Raw genomic sequence first — 20285 nt, 5'->3', positions numbered from 1 at the left:
CCCCCCCCCCCCCTCTTAAAAAATAGAAACAAGAACACAAAACAACCAACCAACAAATCAAACAATTAAACGAACAAACAACCACCAACCCTTTTCCGTAATCTTGTCAAAGACTATCAGCCCACCCTAACCTTTCTCTCCCCGTCCCTCTACTCCACAGTTATCTCCCCGTGTGTGTATTCCTCCTTCAAGCGCCGCGACTTCAGGACTGCCCCATCCATCCATCCATCCATCCATCCACCCATCCATCGATCCCCGCCTCCTTGTGATTACAAAGAAAGAAGCGGAGCTCAAATTGTCAGCCATCAAGACATTTCCTTCCGCCGGCATCTCGCTCTAATTACAGCAGGAGTTTAGTGCATTTTCCAGAGTCAACGAAAGGAGGGAATGCTCAATTTCTAGATCTAGCCCGAAGAACAAACACTGTTATCGTCTCTCGCGCGCTTACCCGACCTTGGCCGGGAAAAAAAAAATTGTCCGTGCTGTTTTGCTCTTGTTTTGCCTGCAGCAGGCTCGAAATACGATTCGCCGGTGACACTTTCATACCTGAATCGATTTAGTTTAGAGAAGAACTTACGCGTCGACGGTCAACGTCCCTTTAAAACAATAATACTATTCTGAAACAAGAGGGCAGCTGAGCTGTGAACATACCGTCTTATTCTGATTGAAGAAAGTTGAACAACCCCATTATTTTTTCCCGAATTGTGTAACAGGTGTCATTCGCAGCTGTGCGAATGCGAGTCTCACAAAAAAGATAATTTATGTAAAGAGAACACTCTAACATTTGTGGTGAGTTCTCTTCGTAGCCACGAGGAAACTGGGACAGCTATAATCATACCATTGATTTACTATTACAAGGTTAGCCAGCCCGGATATTCCCACATTCTCGGCGCAATTTGAACCTTGTTATCATCTCTCATCACAGTTTTTCCCTCCATACAAAGCGAAGTAAAACACTTCACGCAAATCTTGTAAATTATTTTTATTGCTGTTGATTGCTCCAGAACTTAAGACTTAATCAGCACAATTTTTACATTCAAGTTTGATCTGTGATTTTCTTTTCACTGTGAAAGGCTCAAAACTTTGAGACTTGCAATTTTTTTGCCTGAAGCAAGAAAGAAATTCCGTGACATCCTATAGAAAGGGGAAAAAAATCCACCCTATCGTAGAAGAGGAGATAAACTAGAGTGACCCTGTCAGACCAGAGAAGTGACCAACTATGCTTGTGTCTCCGCGAGCCTTAGACATGAACGCCAACGCTGAGTTCAGCCCTCTCCACCAGCGACGTCTGAAGCAACAAATGAACAACACCCGTCTCCATGACAACCACCGCCACCACTTGCTAGCCCATCTCGGACAGAATCAGAACACGACAGCGTTCATGCAACAGCAACAGCAGCAACAACAACAACAACAGGATCTCAGCCGAAGGGCGTTTCAGAACAACAGCACCGCAACCAAGTCCAGTTTCTCCCCACGTCTTGGACACAGGGTCAAGTTCCCGCCACATATCACCATCTGCGCGCCGGACAGCGGTGACGTCACAGCTCTGAAGTACGAAGAACTGGACAACGAGGTGTTCCACTCTCCCCCCTCCCCCACCACGTCATCCCCCACTCGGACCCGTGCTGTTCCGTCGGACGAAAAACACGAGGTGCACGCCGGGAGACTTTACCTCATACGCCACTCCGGAAGCGGAAGCAGCGGCGGCGGAGGCTCGCCAGTACCGCCATCTTCTCCCTCCAAGTCGCCGAGCCGGTCCCCCGTGACGTCATTCCCCTTCCGCTCCTCCCCACCTTTCATGACGTCATCACAGTCTTCATCGCCCTCCTCCTCCACCTCCTCTCCCCCTCCCTTCTCGCCTTCCCCCCTATCCTGCTCCCCTCCCACTACAGGCCAAGGTAACAGCCCCCTGGGACCCCGCAAGACGTCTGTGTACGTGCGAGTGTACCGCTGTAACCTGGACCACTTCGCCGTCATATCACGTGACGCCGTCTACACCGCCAAGCCCGTCTACGTCAACATCCGGAGGTGCAGACTCATCCCCGGGGACACCCTGGGCCGGTTCGTTTTGGCGGGAAAGCTGGACTCAGGAGAGCTGATCGAGTTCGAGACACCCGAGCTGTCTTCTCTGGAGCAGTGGCTGGACGTGTTCCAGACGTGCACACCGCCCGGCTCCCCGTCACGTATGGCAGGAGGGGCGGGCTCAGGGGCTAACGCGGCCAGTGGAGGCGGGGCGGGGGGCGGAGCTAACGTAAACACTCCGCCCATTCCACGGAGCCCCGCCCTCCCGACGTTAACGGAGACGGACGAAGAGAACTGAAGCAAGAAAAAAGAAAAGATTGAGAGAAAGATATTATAAAGAACGTGACAAGTTTCGACTTGACCCACGAGAGTCTCCCGTTTGGCGCCCCCCACCAGGGCTAATGTTGTCAGCAGACGCCGCAAAACGCCCCATCCCACAAGGGCTTAGGACGTCATGTGCATGAACTTTTACTGAGTCAGACTTTGCTGGATGAGACGCCACCAGTACTCGACACTGCAGTGTAGCAGTCAACGTCTCCTATCAAGTCCTCCCCTTTCCAGCTTCCGGACAGGATGACTTTTTTTCAGCCCTATCATTGATCAGGCTGTTTTAGCCAGCAATGTTCTGCGTGCATGGACATAGATACAAGCTCAAACAGACGAGTGTTGTTGTTATTGTCCCCCTGTTTATGTACAAGACTTTAAAGTACATCACAAGACTTGTACAGAACATCTCTCCGGACTTCATGAACTAAACGTGTATGTTTATTTTTGTCTGGACCATAATTCCATATTTCCGTACAATTTTCAAAGAACTTGATCGCCGGTTATTTTGATAGTACCGGGAATTGGAACACCATACGTTGTGATACATTCTTAACCTCAATATTTATTGAAAAAAATACCATACCGTTCCAATTTAACAATATTCATATACTGCCACCCCTTACCCAACACAATAGAACAAGCAAAAATCAAATGGTTCAAATGTTTTCTCTTTACCAATCTCCCCCCCACCCAACCTCCTTTTCACCTTTAGAAAATAGTAACTCTTCGTTTTAGATCAAGAGAGGCAAGTCGACTTAGAATTATTTTGTCCAAAGTCTACTTAAGTAAAGAGGTACTTTGGACAAAACAGTTCTGAGGAGACGCAAGGTCAATACGATTTTTTTTTTCATTATCGAAACGAAGCAAGCCTTTAAAAAAGAGGAGAGTACCGCCTTGTTGAGAGGGTAAGGGTTCCCAGAAAGGCGGACAGACTTCACCCTTCCTTCTGTTTTGATTCTTAATGACCTATTGCCGCCACCACTGTTGGGTGATCAGACCTCTACTGGTGTTGTTAAGTGTTACAGAGTTTAGGCTCGAAAACCTTGTGATTGTTGTAACTTCAGACCCTGAGTAGGTTTGACTACGCAACGTTTTGTTTTGTATCTAAACACCCAAGTCTCATGAACGGTGATTTAGATTTGTTGATGGCTTGAATACTTGGAAATACTACTGTCTCAAATTATCAATTCTATATGGTACTTTAAACGGTGAGATTCAATGTATTATGCTTTTGGTTATGTCTTATAGGGTGTCCAGACGATGGAGTTGTACAAACGCCAGCGTTCGACATGCTAGTCATAGTAATAATACTCATCATCAAATTCTCATTCAGAATAAATCACTCTTTTTGCTTGAGTAAAGAGAAGCACTATGACACAATAATGGTTATTTAGTGCAGGAAAACTTTTAAAAAAAAGATAGACAGACATAAGCAACAGAGGGAAAGTAAATGAGTAGGACCTAGCTAGCAGTGGCGCCCTTCATCAACCAGCACTCACTCTGTGATGAACATGATCGCTATCAAAGCAGGTTAGAGAACGTTGACCGAATCCGACAAAATGCACGGTCTGCACATCCTACTCTTTTACTTTCCTCATGTCTCTTAAGAAAAGGCAAATCTCAATGACCATGATGTATTCTCTTTCCGTTGGTGTTGTCAGTGGTTGGTATCCTCATGTCTGTTCTCTCTCCATGTTGCATCGTTTATCACTTTGGAGCAAGAAAAACATCATATTATTTGTATTTAGCTTCAGCTTTCATGACGAGGCAGCGTTCTAAGGTATCAAAGAGTGACTACCCGAAGCATGTTGGAATAAATACATGCTTTAGGAACGCGTATGGCATTGGTATCTCAACAAAAAAAATCCCAACCAAAAATTGCCAGAGAGAAAATATCACTATGGCCTCGCTTGCAGCATATTTGTAATCCATGCTTAGAGCATAATATTCTGTGTGTGGTGAGCTACCCCTCTCAAAAAACACTTATTGTGAGCAATGCTTTTGTTGTAAACTATTATTTCTTTCATATACAATTATAATATACATTCCCTTATCTGGTCTAGTCTGGCCTTCATGTGGGGCGCACACCAGTTTGGAAATACCCACATTTTTGGGGCTGCGAAGATTATGCTTAGACATTACCTGGTCGATTCCAGTTTGTGTATTGGCCTGTCCTAATTCTTAACCTGCATTTGCCTTGGAGACCCGAACAAATGTGTGTCCTGCGTGATATGCCAGACTAGGGATTGATGTAAAAACTTCTCGTTATCGTGATATAAAAAAGAAACTGTGATTGAAATTTATTTTCAGTAATGTTATGGTCTTGACATATCTGTAAGCACCTTGGTGTGCGAACAATTTGGTCTACATCAAAGTACTCTTTCTATGGGGTTGATGTTGACTGGCAGGGAACGCAAACATGACGCCATCTTGAAAGTCAACTACAGAGACTTTAAACGTTACACAGTTCAGAAACTTCCCAAGAACTCTTTGGGCATCTGCTATTTTTATTCCGGTGGAAATGCTCCCATACGTCACTTCAACTTCCCTTTTGATAAAATATTATATAAAAAATGTATAAACAACTTTCAGTCGATTTATGTGACTGATAAGTACTCTTCTGGACTCCTTTCAGTGTGCCTGGGTGTCCGACGAATTGATGATTAGATATAAAATAGGGGTCAAGAATAAAAAGACAGACGGGATGTATCTTTTTTTAAAATTTAAAGTATTTCTTTGGGGTAGCAAATGTAAGAAAATAAGGATACAATAGCCTATATTTTCAAATCTATGAAAACAAGTTGAATGCTCTGAAAAAAGCCAAAACTGCCCGATGCTTTGGTCTCTGTCTTTTTACAGAATTGTTGGTGTTTCTATTTATCTGCCCATTTGTTTGATACAATACTCCCCCACCCCATCCCATTTCCCCAATATTTACTGTTCATTCTGCTTAAGTCTTTCTGTCAATGGTTGACCCTTTTCTTTTTCCCATTGTGTCACTCTTTATAGTCTTAATGTTATTTGATGGAGAGAATCTTGTTCTCTTTGATGACGACAAATGAAATATTTGTGATTTGATGCTTTTATTAAAAAACTGTTTACATTTTACTACGGTGTGTTTCGTTTTTTTGTACACACTTCACTTCTTTCTAGATCTGTGGAAAACAGTATCCATCTTCTTATCCCCCCCCCCTCTCTCTCTCTTTCTCTTTCTCTTTCTCTCTTTTGGTCTTCGCCTCTCTCACTTTTTCATTACAATTTGTAAGTGCTCATGGGTGTTTGTGTGTGTGTGTGTGTGTGTGTGTGTGTGTGTGTGTGTGTGTGTGTGTGTGTGTGTGTGTATGTGTGTGTGTGTGCGTGTGTGCGTGTATACATGTATGTGTGTGTGTGTCCATGTATCTGTGTGCGCGTGCTTGTGCAAACATACACCTAAATACAAAATAACGCTTGACTAGAGAGCAGGTGTCCAAGGGATGCAAGCAGTAATTCAAACAAATAACATATGATTACCTCCCTTTACACCGATTCTCAGATTGAATGCAGCAAGATTTTAACCCCTATACAAACTTAATTAGATCTAAGAGTTATGTGGCAATTGCATCTCAATAGGTCATTTTAAAAAATAATTCTTATTGCATTTGAAACACAATTATACAGTTATGTCAGATAAGTGCTGTAGATTAGGTGTTACAAGAGAGTAACAAACATATAAAGAAGGAGAGATATGGATGATAGTGTTTAATACGAAAGAAGGAGTAAACTGCACTCACCAAAGACCCATACAAATAGGTCATCTAAGTGACGAAGAGGATGCTTTACTAGAGAGTAACATACACAGAAAAGGAGGAGGAGACAGGGTACGGAGTACGGACGTTTGAAGTTTGATTTGAAAGGCCCAAACCACATCTGGGGAACCATAAACATCCACACAAAAATGCAGAGACTAAGTGCCAAAGGACCCACGCACATAGGTACCCGAGATTGCAATATTCAGAAAATGTATGCAGGTGTCATTAAGTTGATTAAGCTTATAATGGTCCAAAGAGACAAGTGACAATGGATGCAAGCATTGCACCGAGTCTCCCCTCGAACACGGCTTGGGGTTATTTCTTGTTTAGTTTTAGTAGAGGGTTTAACGGCGCTCGCAACAGTATAAGGTCATATGAGCGCCAAGGGGTGGGTGTCAACAGAGAAGTCTTTACAGGGAATCAGGCTTACTCTGCTCACCTCTCTAGCTTCAACAGCCCAAAGTCTGTTTCGACTATCAAGGCACCCCGGAAATAACAGGTCACAAGAGTGTAACATACATACAAAACAAAGTAGAGGAAAATGACGATAGTAAGGATTAGGAAAGAAAAAGCAGCAGGTCCCTGTTGCAGATCAGGCACAGTTATGAGCGTGACATGATGAATCATCCCATTACAATTCTACTGTGTATGAACGAGAAATGTCCCCCCTTTGGGAATGGCCTACAGACATTAAAGTCAGTGGCACTGCCCCAGGGGCGGGGGGGGGGGGGGTATTTCTGAACACAACGCAGCAGTCTCTGGTTAATTTACCCATTCGGCACAGGATGTAGAATGTTTTATTCAGTTGTTGCTGTTTTTGTTAATGATGATGCTTTGTTGTTATGATGTTGTTGTTATTGTTGTTGTTGTTGTTGTTGTTGTTGTTGTTGTTGTTGTTGCTATTGTTGTTGTTGTTTTCTTGAACGCAATGACGACTGACAAACAAATACTGAAGGTGGATTACTTGTTCGTTCTTTGTTTAAAACAAAAGTACTAGTGCAATTAGAACTTTTTGTTGTAAAACAACGACTTCTTGAACGAAACACCCGACGACATTGCAACTATTCCTCAATAAGTTGTAGTTGTATCCTAATGACTTTTACGATCACCCGGGTATGGACGAAGAAACACAGATTGGCATGTTGGGTCACCTGAAGACATTTTGTTGCTCCGGTACTTTTCTAAGAAATGGAATATTGTATTATTCTTTCTTTAGATCACTAAGAACATTTCCTAAACAAGGCAAACACATTTTCAAAAAATAGATAATCCGAGGAATTTGCATAATAAAGTTTGAAGTCGAGAATGCTTTGTCAGCCGGCCGTGAATAAACATATTAAAAACAATGTCATTTCTTTAATGTTATATTAAACACCGTCATTTCATATATTCTGTTATATCAAATTTGGAACTAGCGTTTCAAAATGACTTTCTAGTGACTTTCTTGCTGGATTTTGAAGACCACGAGAGAAATATTTTTAACTTTATGTTCCCTTCTGAATGACCTATTTGTGTGGGTCTTTTTTTTAAAGGTAAGTGCTTTTACGCTCCCTCGGACACAGTTTAAAACAATTAGAACGCGGACGTCAAATCACTCGTCGTGACCAACCCAGGCTGAGAAGTATACAACATCCCAGCAGAAAGGGTGAGGTGCTCGATACAAAAATTGGTCGTTTTTAAGGACAAGTGGGTTAACCCAGATTTCGGAGGTTTCCAGAAATCTTGACTTACACCAAAAGTGGGCATTGCACTACCTATAGGAGAAGTTTGGTTTCAATGGTGTGTATATTTGTTTGGTCATAGAGAAAACTCTCCTTGCCTTTTAAAGAAACTGAACAAGGGTCTAAAAGCTTCACCTTCGATTTTCTCAAAACAGCAATTTTTGGGACAGCCCCGTTGTGCTTAAAAGCGACCCATTGTCCACAGGAGAGAATCAAACTTTTTTCTCTTGCGAGCGAAGGCAAACTGCCTAACCGCTACACCGGTACCAAGATGTCTCGAAGCGCGTTGGCCCTAATGATTCGAAGCGTTTTACGTCGACGTCTCAGCAACCAAAAATGTGAATAAGGCAGCAGGTTGCTGTGGCCAGATCTTTAGGGGATACTAATGTGAGGCAGCGTGGTGGAATCAGGCTCTCGTCAAAATTATCAAAGTGAAGAAACTTGCATTTTTCCGCAGGTTTGTGAATGTTATCAAATTTTTGTTTTTAGGCTCAACACCTTTCTTGTCCATTAATGAACTCATTTCTGTGTTGATTTTTCTGAAAAACGTTGATTAAAGGCACAAACGATGTAAATTTTCAGTTACCACGGACTCTTAAGCTAAGGAAATAACTAATCTTTGGCGGCCATTTTCTCACTAATTTTACCTCTAAAAACAGGTGACCCCCACCTCTTTCATTCTCAGATATCTCGACCTGTAATTAAGATAAACGGGTATTTTTTTCATCCAAATACAGACCAGTGAACAAGCTTTAAGATGATACCAATAACTCGATGTGCTCAAAAAATGACGAGAGCCTGATTCCACCACGCTGCCTCACCTATACTCTACGACAAAACTTGCGTCTGGGATGTAGCGCTTAAGTAACCCATACACGCACAAACTTTTGGTCAAACTTTTTGACGTCAAAAGTACTGACAGTTTGACGTTTTCCGTGCACGCTCAATACATTGCGCAATTATCAGTTTGTATCTGGACCTCGCCATGGATGCACCTACAGCTTTGGCCCTTGCTTTAGTCTTCAGGCGAGAAAACACGAAAAAGAAACGAAAGTGGGAACAGAAAGGGCTGTCTCTTCTTTAGATGACACCAGGCTGATATTTTCTATCCCGCGGCAAATAACAAAATGAAGTTTGGCAATAGTAATTTGATGGTTTGCGCCAAAAATATATAATTTTTTGGATATGCTCAACATTTTGACAACAATACTTAGAGGACACCAATATCAGCCATATACGATAAAAAATGGTCAACTAAAGTTAAACGTCAAAAATTTTGACCAAGCTGTTTTGGGTATGTTATGTGCCATTTTCGGCGCTTTGCAGGCACACACGAAAAACATGAGTTCGATCCACGTGTAGTGTGAATCTTTGTCGAGTATCTCGGTCTTTCTGCAGGGACGTTGTATTCCTCTAAGGCCTTGTTTTGTCGATGGGCGCTTAACTGTCCTAATTTGAAAAAAAAAAGAAGAAGAAAAAGAAAAAGCAAAGCAAAAGGGGTACTCGACATATTATTTCACTCACTATCCGTGTCGAACAATAAATTGTGTCCAACTATAACACCACAGACAAAAAGTGTTGAAAATCTACAAGGGAGGAACTTCGTGCTTGGTCGAGGTTTGAACTCCGTGGGCAAAGTGAAATGGCGTGACATATTTTTTCCCCTCAACCATCTGACCAACGGACCGTTCCGTTGTTAAGCTGTTTGGTGCAAACACGGACACAATTAACTAGACCATGCATTGGATGTATTTTATTGTTGATCCGGTTAATATTTTTAATACGCCCTGCAGGGCCAAAACACGTTTTGGGGGAACAAGAAAGTACTCACTCGATCCTATGACAGGACATACTATTCATATACAAAAGTGTCGAGATGTATGATATATACCGGCTTCAATTCGATCTGGGTCTCACTAGAATAATAATCTGAGGGTGTGTATGTGCTTGTGTATGGTTTGGTGCTTGCTTTTGTGGTTTGCTTGTGCTTTTTTTTTTTAGCACTTACGAGTGTTTCTGTCTATGAGTGGCTGTATAGTGTTTTCCCGCAAAGTATTTAACTGTAATTTTTTGTTGATATAATTGCTTAGATAAACGGCTTGAACTGAAATTAAACAATGAAGTTGAAATTGAACTACAACGTGTATTACACCACGGTTAGAATTTACGTAAGCGGACTTGTGGATTTATAACTCTGTGCAATGTCCACTGCATTCACTTAACTGGGTTTTTTTTTATATATGGCTAAAAACCTGTAATCCATTCTAAAAGGTTGTGTTCTTTTATGAAGCCTGCATCAGTAATACGTTTTTTGGTTATCTCTCGAGGTCTAAGAGAAGTGGAAATAGTAGCGCATGAAAACAAGATTTGCACTCGCGCGAGTGTGTATTTGTGTGAGTGTGCATGTGTGTGTGTGTGTGTGTGTGTGTGTGTGTGTGTGTGTGTGTGTGTATTTGTGAGAGTGTGCATGTGTGTGCGTGTGTGTGTGTGTGTGTGTGTGTGTGTGTGTGTGTGTGTGTGCCGGAACCGAAAACTAAAAAGTTATAAATACAATCCAAAAAAGAAAATGATTCAGATTATCAGCTATATTTTCTTAGCTAACTATGGAGCATTGATCAATGCAATTTCAAATGATTCTGTAGGATAAGTGTTAGAGTATATAATATCATATCTGTTTTTAAGGTGCCATAAACCCAAAAAATATTATATATGTCTCTTGAAAACGTTCAGAGTGAACTTGCAAACTGTCAACAGACTTAAGCACTGTAATTAGCAGCTTCATGCCGAAGTAGGGCCAAGACCACACGAATAGTATATAACGAGACAGCATTTTGTCGTTTATGCATTCATCAAGTTCATCCAGATTCTCAGGAGGAACGTGTGTGATTTAGGTGAGTACATTAAAGTTTACAAACTCTTTCTTTTTTGGCATTTTGCTGCTACGAAAACCATAATATATTAAACACAAACAGACGCCTCTTTAAAATGTTGCTGCTGCAGTTCATGTTGTAGGTCCGACGGCGTTCTGATTTGTAAATGTAGACGATTTCAAAATCGGAAACTTGGTCCTCTATCTACATAAAACCTTAACTTGGTTGGCTGGTTGGTGCTCTTTTGGGCTTGACCACTTATTCCCTATCAAATACCCCTTTTCTCTCTCTCTCTCCTCCTTTGCTTCGTATGCTAATCACTAGTACCGCTTAATTTTCTGCGATTATGACCATTATGATCCAATTGTGCAGTAAGTGCGGTAAAACTCTTGCTGAAACTAAACTAGTACGACAATCACACGACTCTTTTGCCTACATGTGTTCTTAATATTTGCGTCAAATGTATTAGCTTCTGCTATTTTTCTCCTTCCTAACTACACTTCTGTTGTACAGATTGCGTTGATAAAGTCCTTAAACACTCAAACGTAAGTCGATTGTGCCGTAAAACTACTCAATCAAACACTCAAACACTACTAATTACTACAGCAAGTGTTGTGTTCATTTGTTGGTAACGGTGATATATCGGTTTTCTCTGACCAAACCGTATAGAAAAGTGTCCCCAAAACTCTGCTCTGCTCAATCAATCCTTACTTCTCCCCCAGAAATGTCTCCCGTCGCCATTATTGCTTGTGTGTGTCTGGCGTTGACGCTGACAAGTATCTCGCCCAGCGAGGCCATCGTCCCCACTCGCGAGTTGGAGAATGTGTTCCTTGGCCGCTGTAAGGATTACGAGATCACCCGATACCTGGATATTCTTCCCAGGTAAGACTCCACATTTTCTTGTTCGTGCTTTTGCGGTTAGGTTCGTCCCTTTTTCTCGCAGAAGTGATCAAAATGTGTCAGTACTGCTAAAAATACACGTCGTAAAAATTACTTGTGAAAATTATGCAAAAGATAAGGTCTCGTACATACGGTAGAAAGATGGTCTATTTCTCGCTTTTATTTGCCCCGGGATAAGTGCTTCAGATCGTTTTCTTCGTAGCTCTCTCATAAAGTGTCTGAACCGAGATAGTGTGTGGGGTGGGGGTGGGGTTGATAAGGAGTCATATTTCTAACGAACAATCGTCGCGCTGGACTACAACACGTGCTTGCCAACTTGGTAGGCTCGTGGATGTTCTGCAATATTGCTGTCCTTCGTATCGGAGGCCCATTCATTAGGCTACGGGCCCCGTAATCGTGAGATTTCGTGTTCGGGTGTTCGAACTATGGCTCAGTCCGATTTTTGTGCTCTTGGGATAGTCACTCTTTACACGATGTCCCCTCTAGTTCGGCCCTTTAGGAGGCGGTCTTTAAAACTCGGAGGTACCGCCTCTTAAATAGCCTCATAGTGTTGACCTATACCATTTCACCAATCGTGTCTGCTCCTAGCGAAATGCAGCCGGTGCGAGGAGTTGATACTGTAAACCGAACGCTTCAGCTACTTAAAAAAAAAAATCCAATGGCGACAACTCCTAACAATGAAAAATCTATTCTGGAGTTCTTTTTTATATTCGCTTGGTTACAATTAGAATTTTATTCCCCTGTTATAAGAATGAAAAGACACAAAGGCCCCTTTTGTCGTTTATTTTTTGTAACGTCCCCAATTTCATCCGTTTCTCCTCCGTTTCTCCCCAGAGTGAGATCGGACTGCTCGGCATTATGGAAGGACTTTTTCAAAGCCTTCTCCTTCAAAAATCCCTGTGATCTCGACCTTGGAAGTTACAAAGATTTTTTCACTAGTGCGCAACAGCAGCTGCCAAAGAACAAAGTGAGTCGTAACAAGTACGCTTTTAGTCTTTTGTACAGGGCGATTGATGAATATTGTCGTTTGTTCCTTTTGTTTCAAATTTTATTTTTATTAACGTCAAAACGGGATATGTTGCCGCTGTAGACCTCAAGGTCTCTGACTTAAATACAGAGCTCCTAGATTGTCCAAGGACTTATGTTAATAGACTCAAAATGATACCTCCCTTTTATCATATGACCGTATTCAGTTGCGAGGGCCGTAAAAAACTCTGACTAAAATATAACGGGATCATGGATTGTTACAATAAAGCTTGTTGGCATGACCAAAATTGAGTCGACAGTGCCGTAACACCTATTCAAGCTCATCTTCAAAATTACACCTCGTCAATACGTTTTAGAATAAAGGAAAATATAAGGGCGTGCCATTACAAGTGATAACAAATGCATCGTTATTCCCTTAAAACAAAACTGCCTTTCTATCACAGGTAATGTTCTGGTCTGGAGTCTATGACGAGGCTCACGATTATGCCAACACCGGCCGGAAGTACATCACTTTGGAAGATACGCTTCCGGGTTACATGTTGAACTCTCTGGTTTGGTGCGGCCAACGCGCTAATCCAGGATTCAACGAAAAGGTGTGCCCGGACTTCAAAACGTGTCCAGTGCAAGCTAGAGAGAGCTTCTGGGGAATGGCGTCAAGTTCTGTAAGTAGTGGTGGTATACATTTTTTTTAAGGCACAGTGCTTTACCTCGCCGTCATTTAGTTTCTGCTTGGCATAAGATTTATCTTTGATTGTAATGCCAAGCATTACTGATCTGTAAGCTCTGCTGGTGGTTGGTCTGTATTGAAGTTAAGTAGGCTGTATCGGTGTGTGACTGTATTGAGGTTTTGAGTATAAGTGGGTGCACTATTTTGAGGTATTTGGGCTTTATTGGCGGGTGGGCTGTATACTATAGTCATTAATGTTGGCTGTATTGGACAGTGTATTGTATTTAAGTAGTGCGGGCTGTATAGAGGTATTTAGCTGCATTTGTGAGTGTGGGCTGTATTGATGTGTTCATTGGGCTGTATTTGTGGGTGTAGTGCATTGAGGTTGTGAGTTGTATTGGTGTGTGGACTGTATTGGAACTAATGATGCTGTATTGGGACGTGAGTAAGCTGTTTGAGTAATTTTCCAACACGTGATACTTCCCTCAGTATGCTCACAGTGCAGAGGGAGAAGTGACCTACATGGTCGACGGTTCGAATCCCAAGGTACCAGCTTACAGGCCAGACAGGTTGGTCAATTTTATCTACTGTCAAGATAATCCCATATCCTCAACTATCTCCCATGACTAAAATTGTCTGTAATTCAGAATAACATGTACTCGAACTCCAATATCTTCTTAGACTGCAAAATAATTGCAAGCTCTCGCCCTAAAGTTATAAAGAAAAATCTAAAAACAATAAAACTTTTAAAGCACTTTGGTAAATCCATTCAAAGCTACAGTAGAAAAGAGTTCAAAACAAGAGAATCCTGACTGCGCAACACAATGATGACAAAAGTATGAATTATCAGTATAAAGTAGATCTGACTTTAGTTGGAACGTGTGACTTTAGGTTACCGTGTATCCATCTGGCTTTAGTTGGAGCGTGTTACGTTAGGTTACCGTGTATCCATCTGGCTTTAGTTGGAGCGTGTTACGTTATGTTACCGGTATCCCTTACCTCAGTTTTGCTCCTTTTTTGCTGCACCTACTGAATTATTTTTGTTTTGGTATCCTTTCCCCATTTTCCTGTCCCCAGTTTTTTTGGCAAGTACGAACTGCCCAATCTGACTAACAAGGTGACAAGGGTAAAGGTCATCGTCCTGCATCGGCTCGGGGAAAAGATCATGTGAGTAGGAGAATCTCTGTCTCTGTCTCTCTCTCTCTCTCTCTCTCTGCTACTGTTTTCGGGAACTTTTTTAAAGATAAGGGATGGATTGTTGGTGGATGAACCTCCAGTAACAAAAGACAGTGTCTTTGGTAAGGGGAGTTTGGCTTTCCAAGATCTCGTATTCACTTATTTAGACACCCCCCACCCAAAAAAAAACACAAAAAAAAAAAACACATCCGTCACGGCACTTGCACTTTCTATTGCTCAAATTCATTTCTATTACACAGATTATTTCAAGATGTGAAAAATGCTTTCTGGTTGTATTAGTTAACATTGTCTTGCCACTTCTAAAACTTTTTCTTGCATCTGATCCCAATGATCTCATAGATTCTCTATGAGTAGTTTATCATGGTGCGTTAAACCCAGCGAATTTACCACTGGTGTAATCTTGCCGGCTCGTGATCCCCTGACACCCGAAAGGAAGGGTGGCCTGATGGTGCTTAAATGACCAAAATTGTGTCGATAGTGCCGTAAAACATCTACCCAATCAATCAAAAGGAAGGGTGGTAGGTGGGCGCTCTTTAGTTTACTCCTTTTCTCAAATTTCTATCATCCTTACCATTTCTCATTTTCTTGGTATGTAAACTAAAACGTCACACCCCCAAATCCTCTCGATCCTCCCCCACAGAGAGAAGTGCGGTGCAGGATCTTTGCTGGACCTTGAGAAGCTTGTCAAAGCCAAGCATTTTGCATTCGATTGCGTGGAAAATCCAAGGTAAGTTCTTGCTGTCGTCGGTATCACTATTCTAGTTCATCTACTTTTCCTTCTTCTGTCTGTTCTCCTCTACTTTTCCTTCTTCTCTCTGTTCTCATCTGCTTTTCCTTCTTCTGTCTGTTCTCATCTACTTTTCCTTCTTCTGTCTGTTCTCATCTACTTTTCCTTCTTCTGTCTGTTCTCATCTACTTTTTCTTCTTCTGTCTGTTCTCATCTACTTTTTCTTCTTCTGTCTGTTCTCATCTACTTTTTCTTCTGTCTGTTCTCTGTTCTCATCTACTTTTTCTTCTGTCTGTTCTCTGTTCTCATCTACTTTTTCTTCTTGTCTGTTCTCTATCTCCATTCCGTCCATTCATACAGGAAGTGATAGGGCTAAAATAAACCTCTACATAGGCAGATGCGCGCACCACTTTAGGAAAGGAATGAGTTGCTGTAAACGGCGAATTGATGTGTTTCCCCCGATCCAATACATGCGGCGGGCTAATTCCTTTACTATAATTTGCTATCTACCTGCGATAGCAAGTATGGTCTATAACACCCACTCCAACAGTTTCCTAGATCTGTCTTGAGCAGATTTATGAAAATCGAATATCTTGTCTTTTTACCGGGACGTTGCATCCCTCTTGACCCAGATTGGCTTTGGCAGACAGGATCAATGTTACCTAAGCAGCCTGCCGCTTAATCAAGTTGTGTCGATGGGAAAAAACCTTGACATTAAAGTTTTATGCAGGGTTCAATTAGCCCGCCTATGATTTAGCCCTAAGAGGAGCTTAAAACCCTACAGGTTGCATTCAAGGTGTGCAATGTTTGGTGAGCAATGTTTGGTGAGCAATGTTTACCTTTCACCTTATTATAGATTATATAGATCATAAAGAGCAGAGAGCTTGCTGCCTAGAGTGAATTTGTGCTATATTAATGCTGCTTATTCTGATCCTAATTACCTTTTTCTGGTGTCCTTGCGTGTTTAATTATAAATTTATCGTTGTGATGGTTCTTTATAAGGCTGAACTTTTTTCTTGTTGTGAAATATTCTATCCGGTGTGAATGAATTATTTTTCAGTAATCATGTGATAAAAGTAAAACGCCCGGAGCTTGTACTTGTATCTTTTATTATACTTATAGTCCTTCCTCAACACTCTACAGGGCTGTTCTCTTCTTGCTGTGCTCCGACAACCCCAATGCCAGAGAGTGTCAACTCGCTAAACGTTTCTACAGGATCGCCTAAATAATCCAGCACCGCTCGTCAACTATTAGAGGCGTTTCGTTAGAGGTTTATAATTTATTTTTTTTGAGAACGTGTCGACGGTGGCAAAATGGGGTCGTTTTTTAGTCATTAGTGTTGAAAATATATTGGGGGTAAAAATGGGGTGGGGCTGGGGCATTGCTGTTGACGATATAAAGTAAAGAGGGAGGGGGCAGCTCTTCACTTCAGTGCGCACAGCAGCTGTTATGAATTGAGGGCTCAACGTTCTCGAGTACATTTCAATATTAACTTCTTGATGTAGTACGCTCTTTACCAATTTCAAATTATTTAAAAGGTGTGCGGGCAAAGGTGTTGGTACTCTTTGATAACGATGTTGTAGAGGGTGGCTTTTCTTTGTTTTATTTTTTGTTGTTTAACCGACTGGTGGTTGGGTTAAAGTATGGATCTAAATGTTTGCCATGGGCTATGTGCAAGGCCTTGCTGCAACAGCAGCTGTTTCATGTCTTTTTGCTACTTTCCATTGTTGCCTGGTATGCTCATGCATACATCCTGAGTACGTCATGTATTTCTATTCTTTTTTTATAAGCTTTACTTTGTTTGCTTCAAGAAATGTGAAATTGAAATGGGTTTTTTTTTTGTGTCGAGTTTTGATATTTTCCTCCATCCTGTTTGTTTTAAGATTGACAATAAAAGTTATGCTGAACAAATGAATCGGCGTTTTCAGTTTGTTTTGTTTTGTGATTTTTATTTTTTTTTTGAGTTGGTTTTATTTCATCCCTCCCCTCATCCTTTTTTTCAATAAATGTCGCAGGTGTAATTGGGGTATAACTAAACCACACAAGGTATGTAGCATATAATTTGTAAGAAGAGACTTATGTCCTAGAGGATAATATCATTATCGTGGGGACGTTATTCCCCTATAGAGAGATGGTTATTGCATGCAGTGTTTTGCCCTTGCAATTGTCGTCTTGGAAAATGCATGTGTACAGTTTAGACTTGTGTTAGCGCATTGTATATGGATTATTGTCTGGTGCTCTGATTTAGTTTGCTTCTTTCCGATCCTTCTTTCTCGTCTTTTTCTTCTCTACGCCTACTCTTCGGCGCTTATATGACTTTTGCGTTGTGCAAGTGCCGTAAAACTTAACTAAAACAAAAATTATTTATATGCATGCCATAGAAACGGACCTTTGACTGACCTTTATAAACGTCAATCGTTAATCACTACAACCTGCAGGCTGTATATCGATTTCCGTTTGGTCGCTTCATATTTCATTTGGTGCTTTCTATTTGAAAATAAGCACGATGTCTTGTGCTTCTTGTGTCCAATCCATGTGCCAACAAAACCAGAAACTGCCCGACGGCTCTCTCGGGAAGTAGGTAGTTGCAATGGAGTCCTGGCTGTTACCTTAGCAATCGGTAAATAAAAAATTATTTCTACACATGTCCGCCAAAAGACTCCAAAAGTTGCATTAAAATTGACACTACCTCCCAACAACGGGTTGTCAATTGGAATGCCGTATGCAGCATTTAATCAGTCTTGTGATGACTTGTCATCCACAGGCTTGGCCACGGCTTCAAAATTTCCAATTGGAGTTTGAATGGGAAAATCAGTCATTCGTAATCAATACCTTCAAGATTATGAAGTCTACACGTAAAGCGCCTGGTTTGAACGCAACCATTAATTTTAAAAAAATATTTTTTCTTACTCCTTGGGTTCATGACCTCGACTCTTTACGGACCGAGAACGAGAATTGAGTCATCGGGGCTACTCGCACGTTGGACACGCACTCCGGAAACGAACAAACCATTTTGCCTTCTGACAAAATCGGGTCGCTACTACTTTGGGCACTCGGCCTTGGGTTGTGGTCTAAGTTGTATCTGAACTTCTTTCATAATACAATGACGTCATTGGCAGTGGTCGAAAAGGTGAAAAAACGAGTGGAAAAAGCACTGTGTCAAAATGGCTCCGGAACCACCCCCCCCCCCCCCCAATTTTTTTTTAAATTAAAAAGATTTAAATTTTAAAAATCTGGGTTTTGTCGAATTTGAACAGATTTATATTAGTTTCATATATCTTTCATCACGTTTGTCATTGTCTGTGTACATTCTCTCATCAAATTATTCCCTTCTATAAAATATGAAAGAATAACATATCTGATTCTTTTTTTTTCCCTTTTATTTCAGTACCAGGTACATACACAAATAGCGACATATCTCCCACGGGAATGCATATTATAGTTTTACTGCCAATGAAATAAACATAAACACAGAAATGAGACTGGAGAACAGCCTGCTGAACACAACGTTTACATAACATTCTTGTGACGGGTCCGTCTCTCAAATACTTGGCCGACACAAATAGAGCTTTACCTGGGGAAGAGAGAATAGACAAACATTATTACCAATTACTTCTCGTCATCCTGATCATCCATATAAGGCGGACCCTCCATAGACGGCACACGGCATGCCGCACATGACTTGTCGGCACGTGCCGTGCCACAGGCTAATACCCCTCCCTCCATAGGCCATAGCACGACATCACAACACAACACATCACAACCATGGATTCGTCTGATGAAGATACTCTGATCATGTTAGCAATTCTAAATAATCGGAAAAAGAAGAGGAAAAAGCGGACCATGTGGTGCAGAGAGCGTTCGTGATGCATTATCAGAAGGTGGGTCTTCAGTGGGTCTGAGTACTGGCAAAACGACCTTGTTTTCCGAAACGTTACACATTGAAATAAAAAAAGTGACTCACCTGCTGGTAGACATTTACTGTCAATATATTCCCAGATACTCCGGGTTTTGGGGGTCCCAAAGAAGCGGTCGGTCTCTCACAAGTTCGATAATTTCTTTCTTGTAGTCATCCATTTTGGCAGCACACGACACAAAAAAACGAGCAATGCAGCAAAGCAAGGCACGCAATGTTTCGTCGTGGCTGTGTCGTGCCGTCAATGGAGTGTGCAACTCTAAATGGTTGTGTTTAATTTTATTTCGCACGCGTGCCATGTGCTGTGAGCTGCGTGCCGCGTGCCGTGTGCCGTCTATGGAGGGTCCGCCTTACAACCACAGAAGCCACGGAAGCAGCGACACCACAGTCTCGCTATCGTCAGTTGCAATGACGGCGATTTGTCTGAATGATTGACCAGGTCAAGGACACGTCTTTGCAACGTCTGTACCATACGACTGGGTGACGAAGTCGACATAGCCTTGCATCTTCTACTGGACGTTCTTAAATCAAATTTCCCCTTTAGGTTAGTGTTTACACGTTTCCTCAACTTTTCAAATATGTTTGGCTAAAGTTCTATCGGAGGTGGAAGCAAATTAGAACTTTTTAATATGTAGATCTAGGTGCCTTACGCCTCCATTGTCACAATTTAGCCCCTTTTGGAGATGGGCTTTGACCCTGCCTGTCACGGCCAACTTAGACTGAGAGGGCCACAAAGACATATTGAACAAACATACTTCTCACACAGGAATCGAACTCATATCTTCCGCGTGTGATGATAAAGCACCTAACCTCTGGACACCACAAACACCTGTGACCCCCTGCTTTGAAAAAGTCACTGTGCGGCAGGGACATGCTACTAGTACCATACCATAGGCCAGGGGAAATGACCATGATCTGGGAGAAGTGACGACACGACCTGGGTAAGTGACCACAGTGGTCATAGATCTGGGGAAGTGACCACCTTGACGTCATGAGTACTCACATAAGACACTGTTCCGCCAAACGGGTCGCACGGGTTTCCATAACAAATGCCTGAGCCAATGTTGACTGCTCCTTGCTTGCGGATGACCATACCTAGAGAACAGGAAGGGGGTGGGGGTGGTCCTCTTGGCTCTGGTGGTAGTTTAAGTGGTGGTGGT

At 41.9% G+C, this 20285-nt stretch overlaps 2 protein-coding genes and 1 long non-coding RNA gene across 4 annotated transcripts in view; 2 read left to right on the top strand and 1 right to left on the bottom strand.

The window, feature by feature from the left end:
- LOC101855507 (AT-rich interactive domain-containing protein 1B) overlaps nucleotides 1-5460 on the top strand; it is an 8757-nt gene extending 3297 nt beyond the window's left edge. Inside the window, exon 2 of the mRNA XM_005103472.2 lies at nucleotides 161-5460. Within this exon, the coding sequence (XP_005103529.1) occupies nucleotides 1220-2323 (1104 nt within the window). The 5' untranslated portion in view covers nucleotides 161-1219 and the 3' untranslated portion in view covers nucleotides 2324-5460. The remainder of the gene's footprint in view (nucleotides 1-160) is intronic.
- Nucleotides 5461-10695: 5235 nt separating this feature from the next.
- Nucleotides 10696-17124, top strand: NADase (NAD glycohydrolase). Of its 2 annotated transcripts, XM_013085423.1 has the most exons (8): nucleotides 10696-10752; nucleotides 11454-11613; nucleotides 12466-12598; nucleotides 13062-13280; nucleotides 13775-13854; nucleotides 14363-14452; nucleotides 15123-15209; nucleotides 16353-17124. In XM_013085423.1, exons 2-8 carry the CDS (start codon nucleotides 11456-11458, stop codon nucleotides 16432-16434), a joined length of 849 nt encoding a protein of 282 aa, XP_012940877.1. In that variant the 5' UTR covers nucleotides 10696-10752; nucleotides 11454-11455; the 3' UTR covers nucleotides 16435-17124.
- Nucleotides 17125-18571: 1447 nt separating this feature from the next.
- On the bottom strand, nucleotides 18572-20216 carry LOC118478138. Its single transcript, XR_004858844.1, has 2 exons — nucleotides 20129-20216; nucleotides 18572-18783 (listed from the first exon to the last, which is right to left on the bottom strand). It is a non-coding gene; the product is annotated as an uncharacterized LOC118478138 (long non-coding RNA).
- Between the last annotated feature and the right edge of the window lie 69 nt (nucleotides 20217-20285).

The sequence above is a fragment of the Aplysia californica genome, unplaced genomic scaffold (genome assembly GCF_000002075.1).
Source record: "Aplysia californica isolate F4 #8 unplaced genomic scaffold, AplCal3.0 scaffold00373, whole genome shotgun sequence".
Classification (NCBI taxonomy): domain Eukaryota; kingdom Metazoa; phylum Mollusca; class Gastropoda; order Aplysiida; family Aplysiidae; genus Aplysia; species Aplysia californica.
The sequence above is the reverse complement of the archived record's forward strand: the minus strand, read 5'-3'. Positions and strand labels throughout refer to the sequence as shown.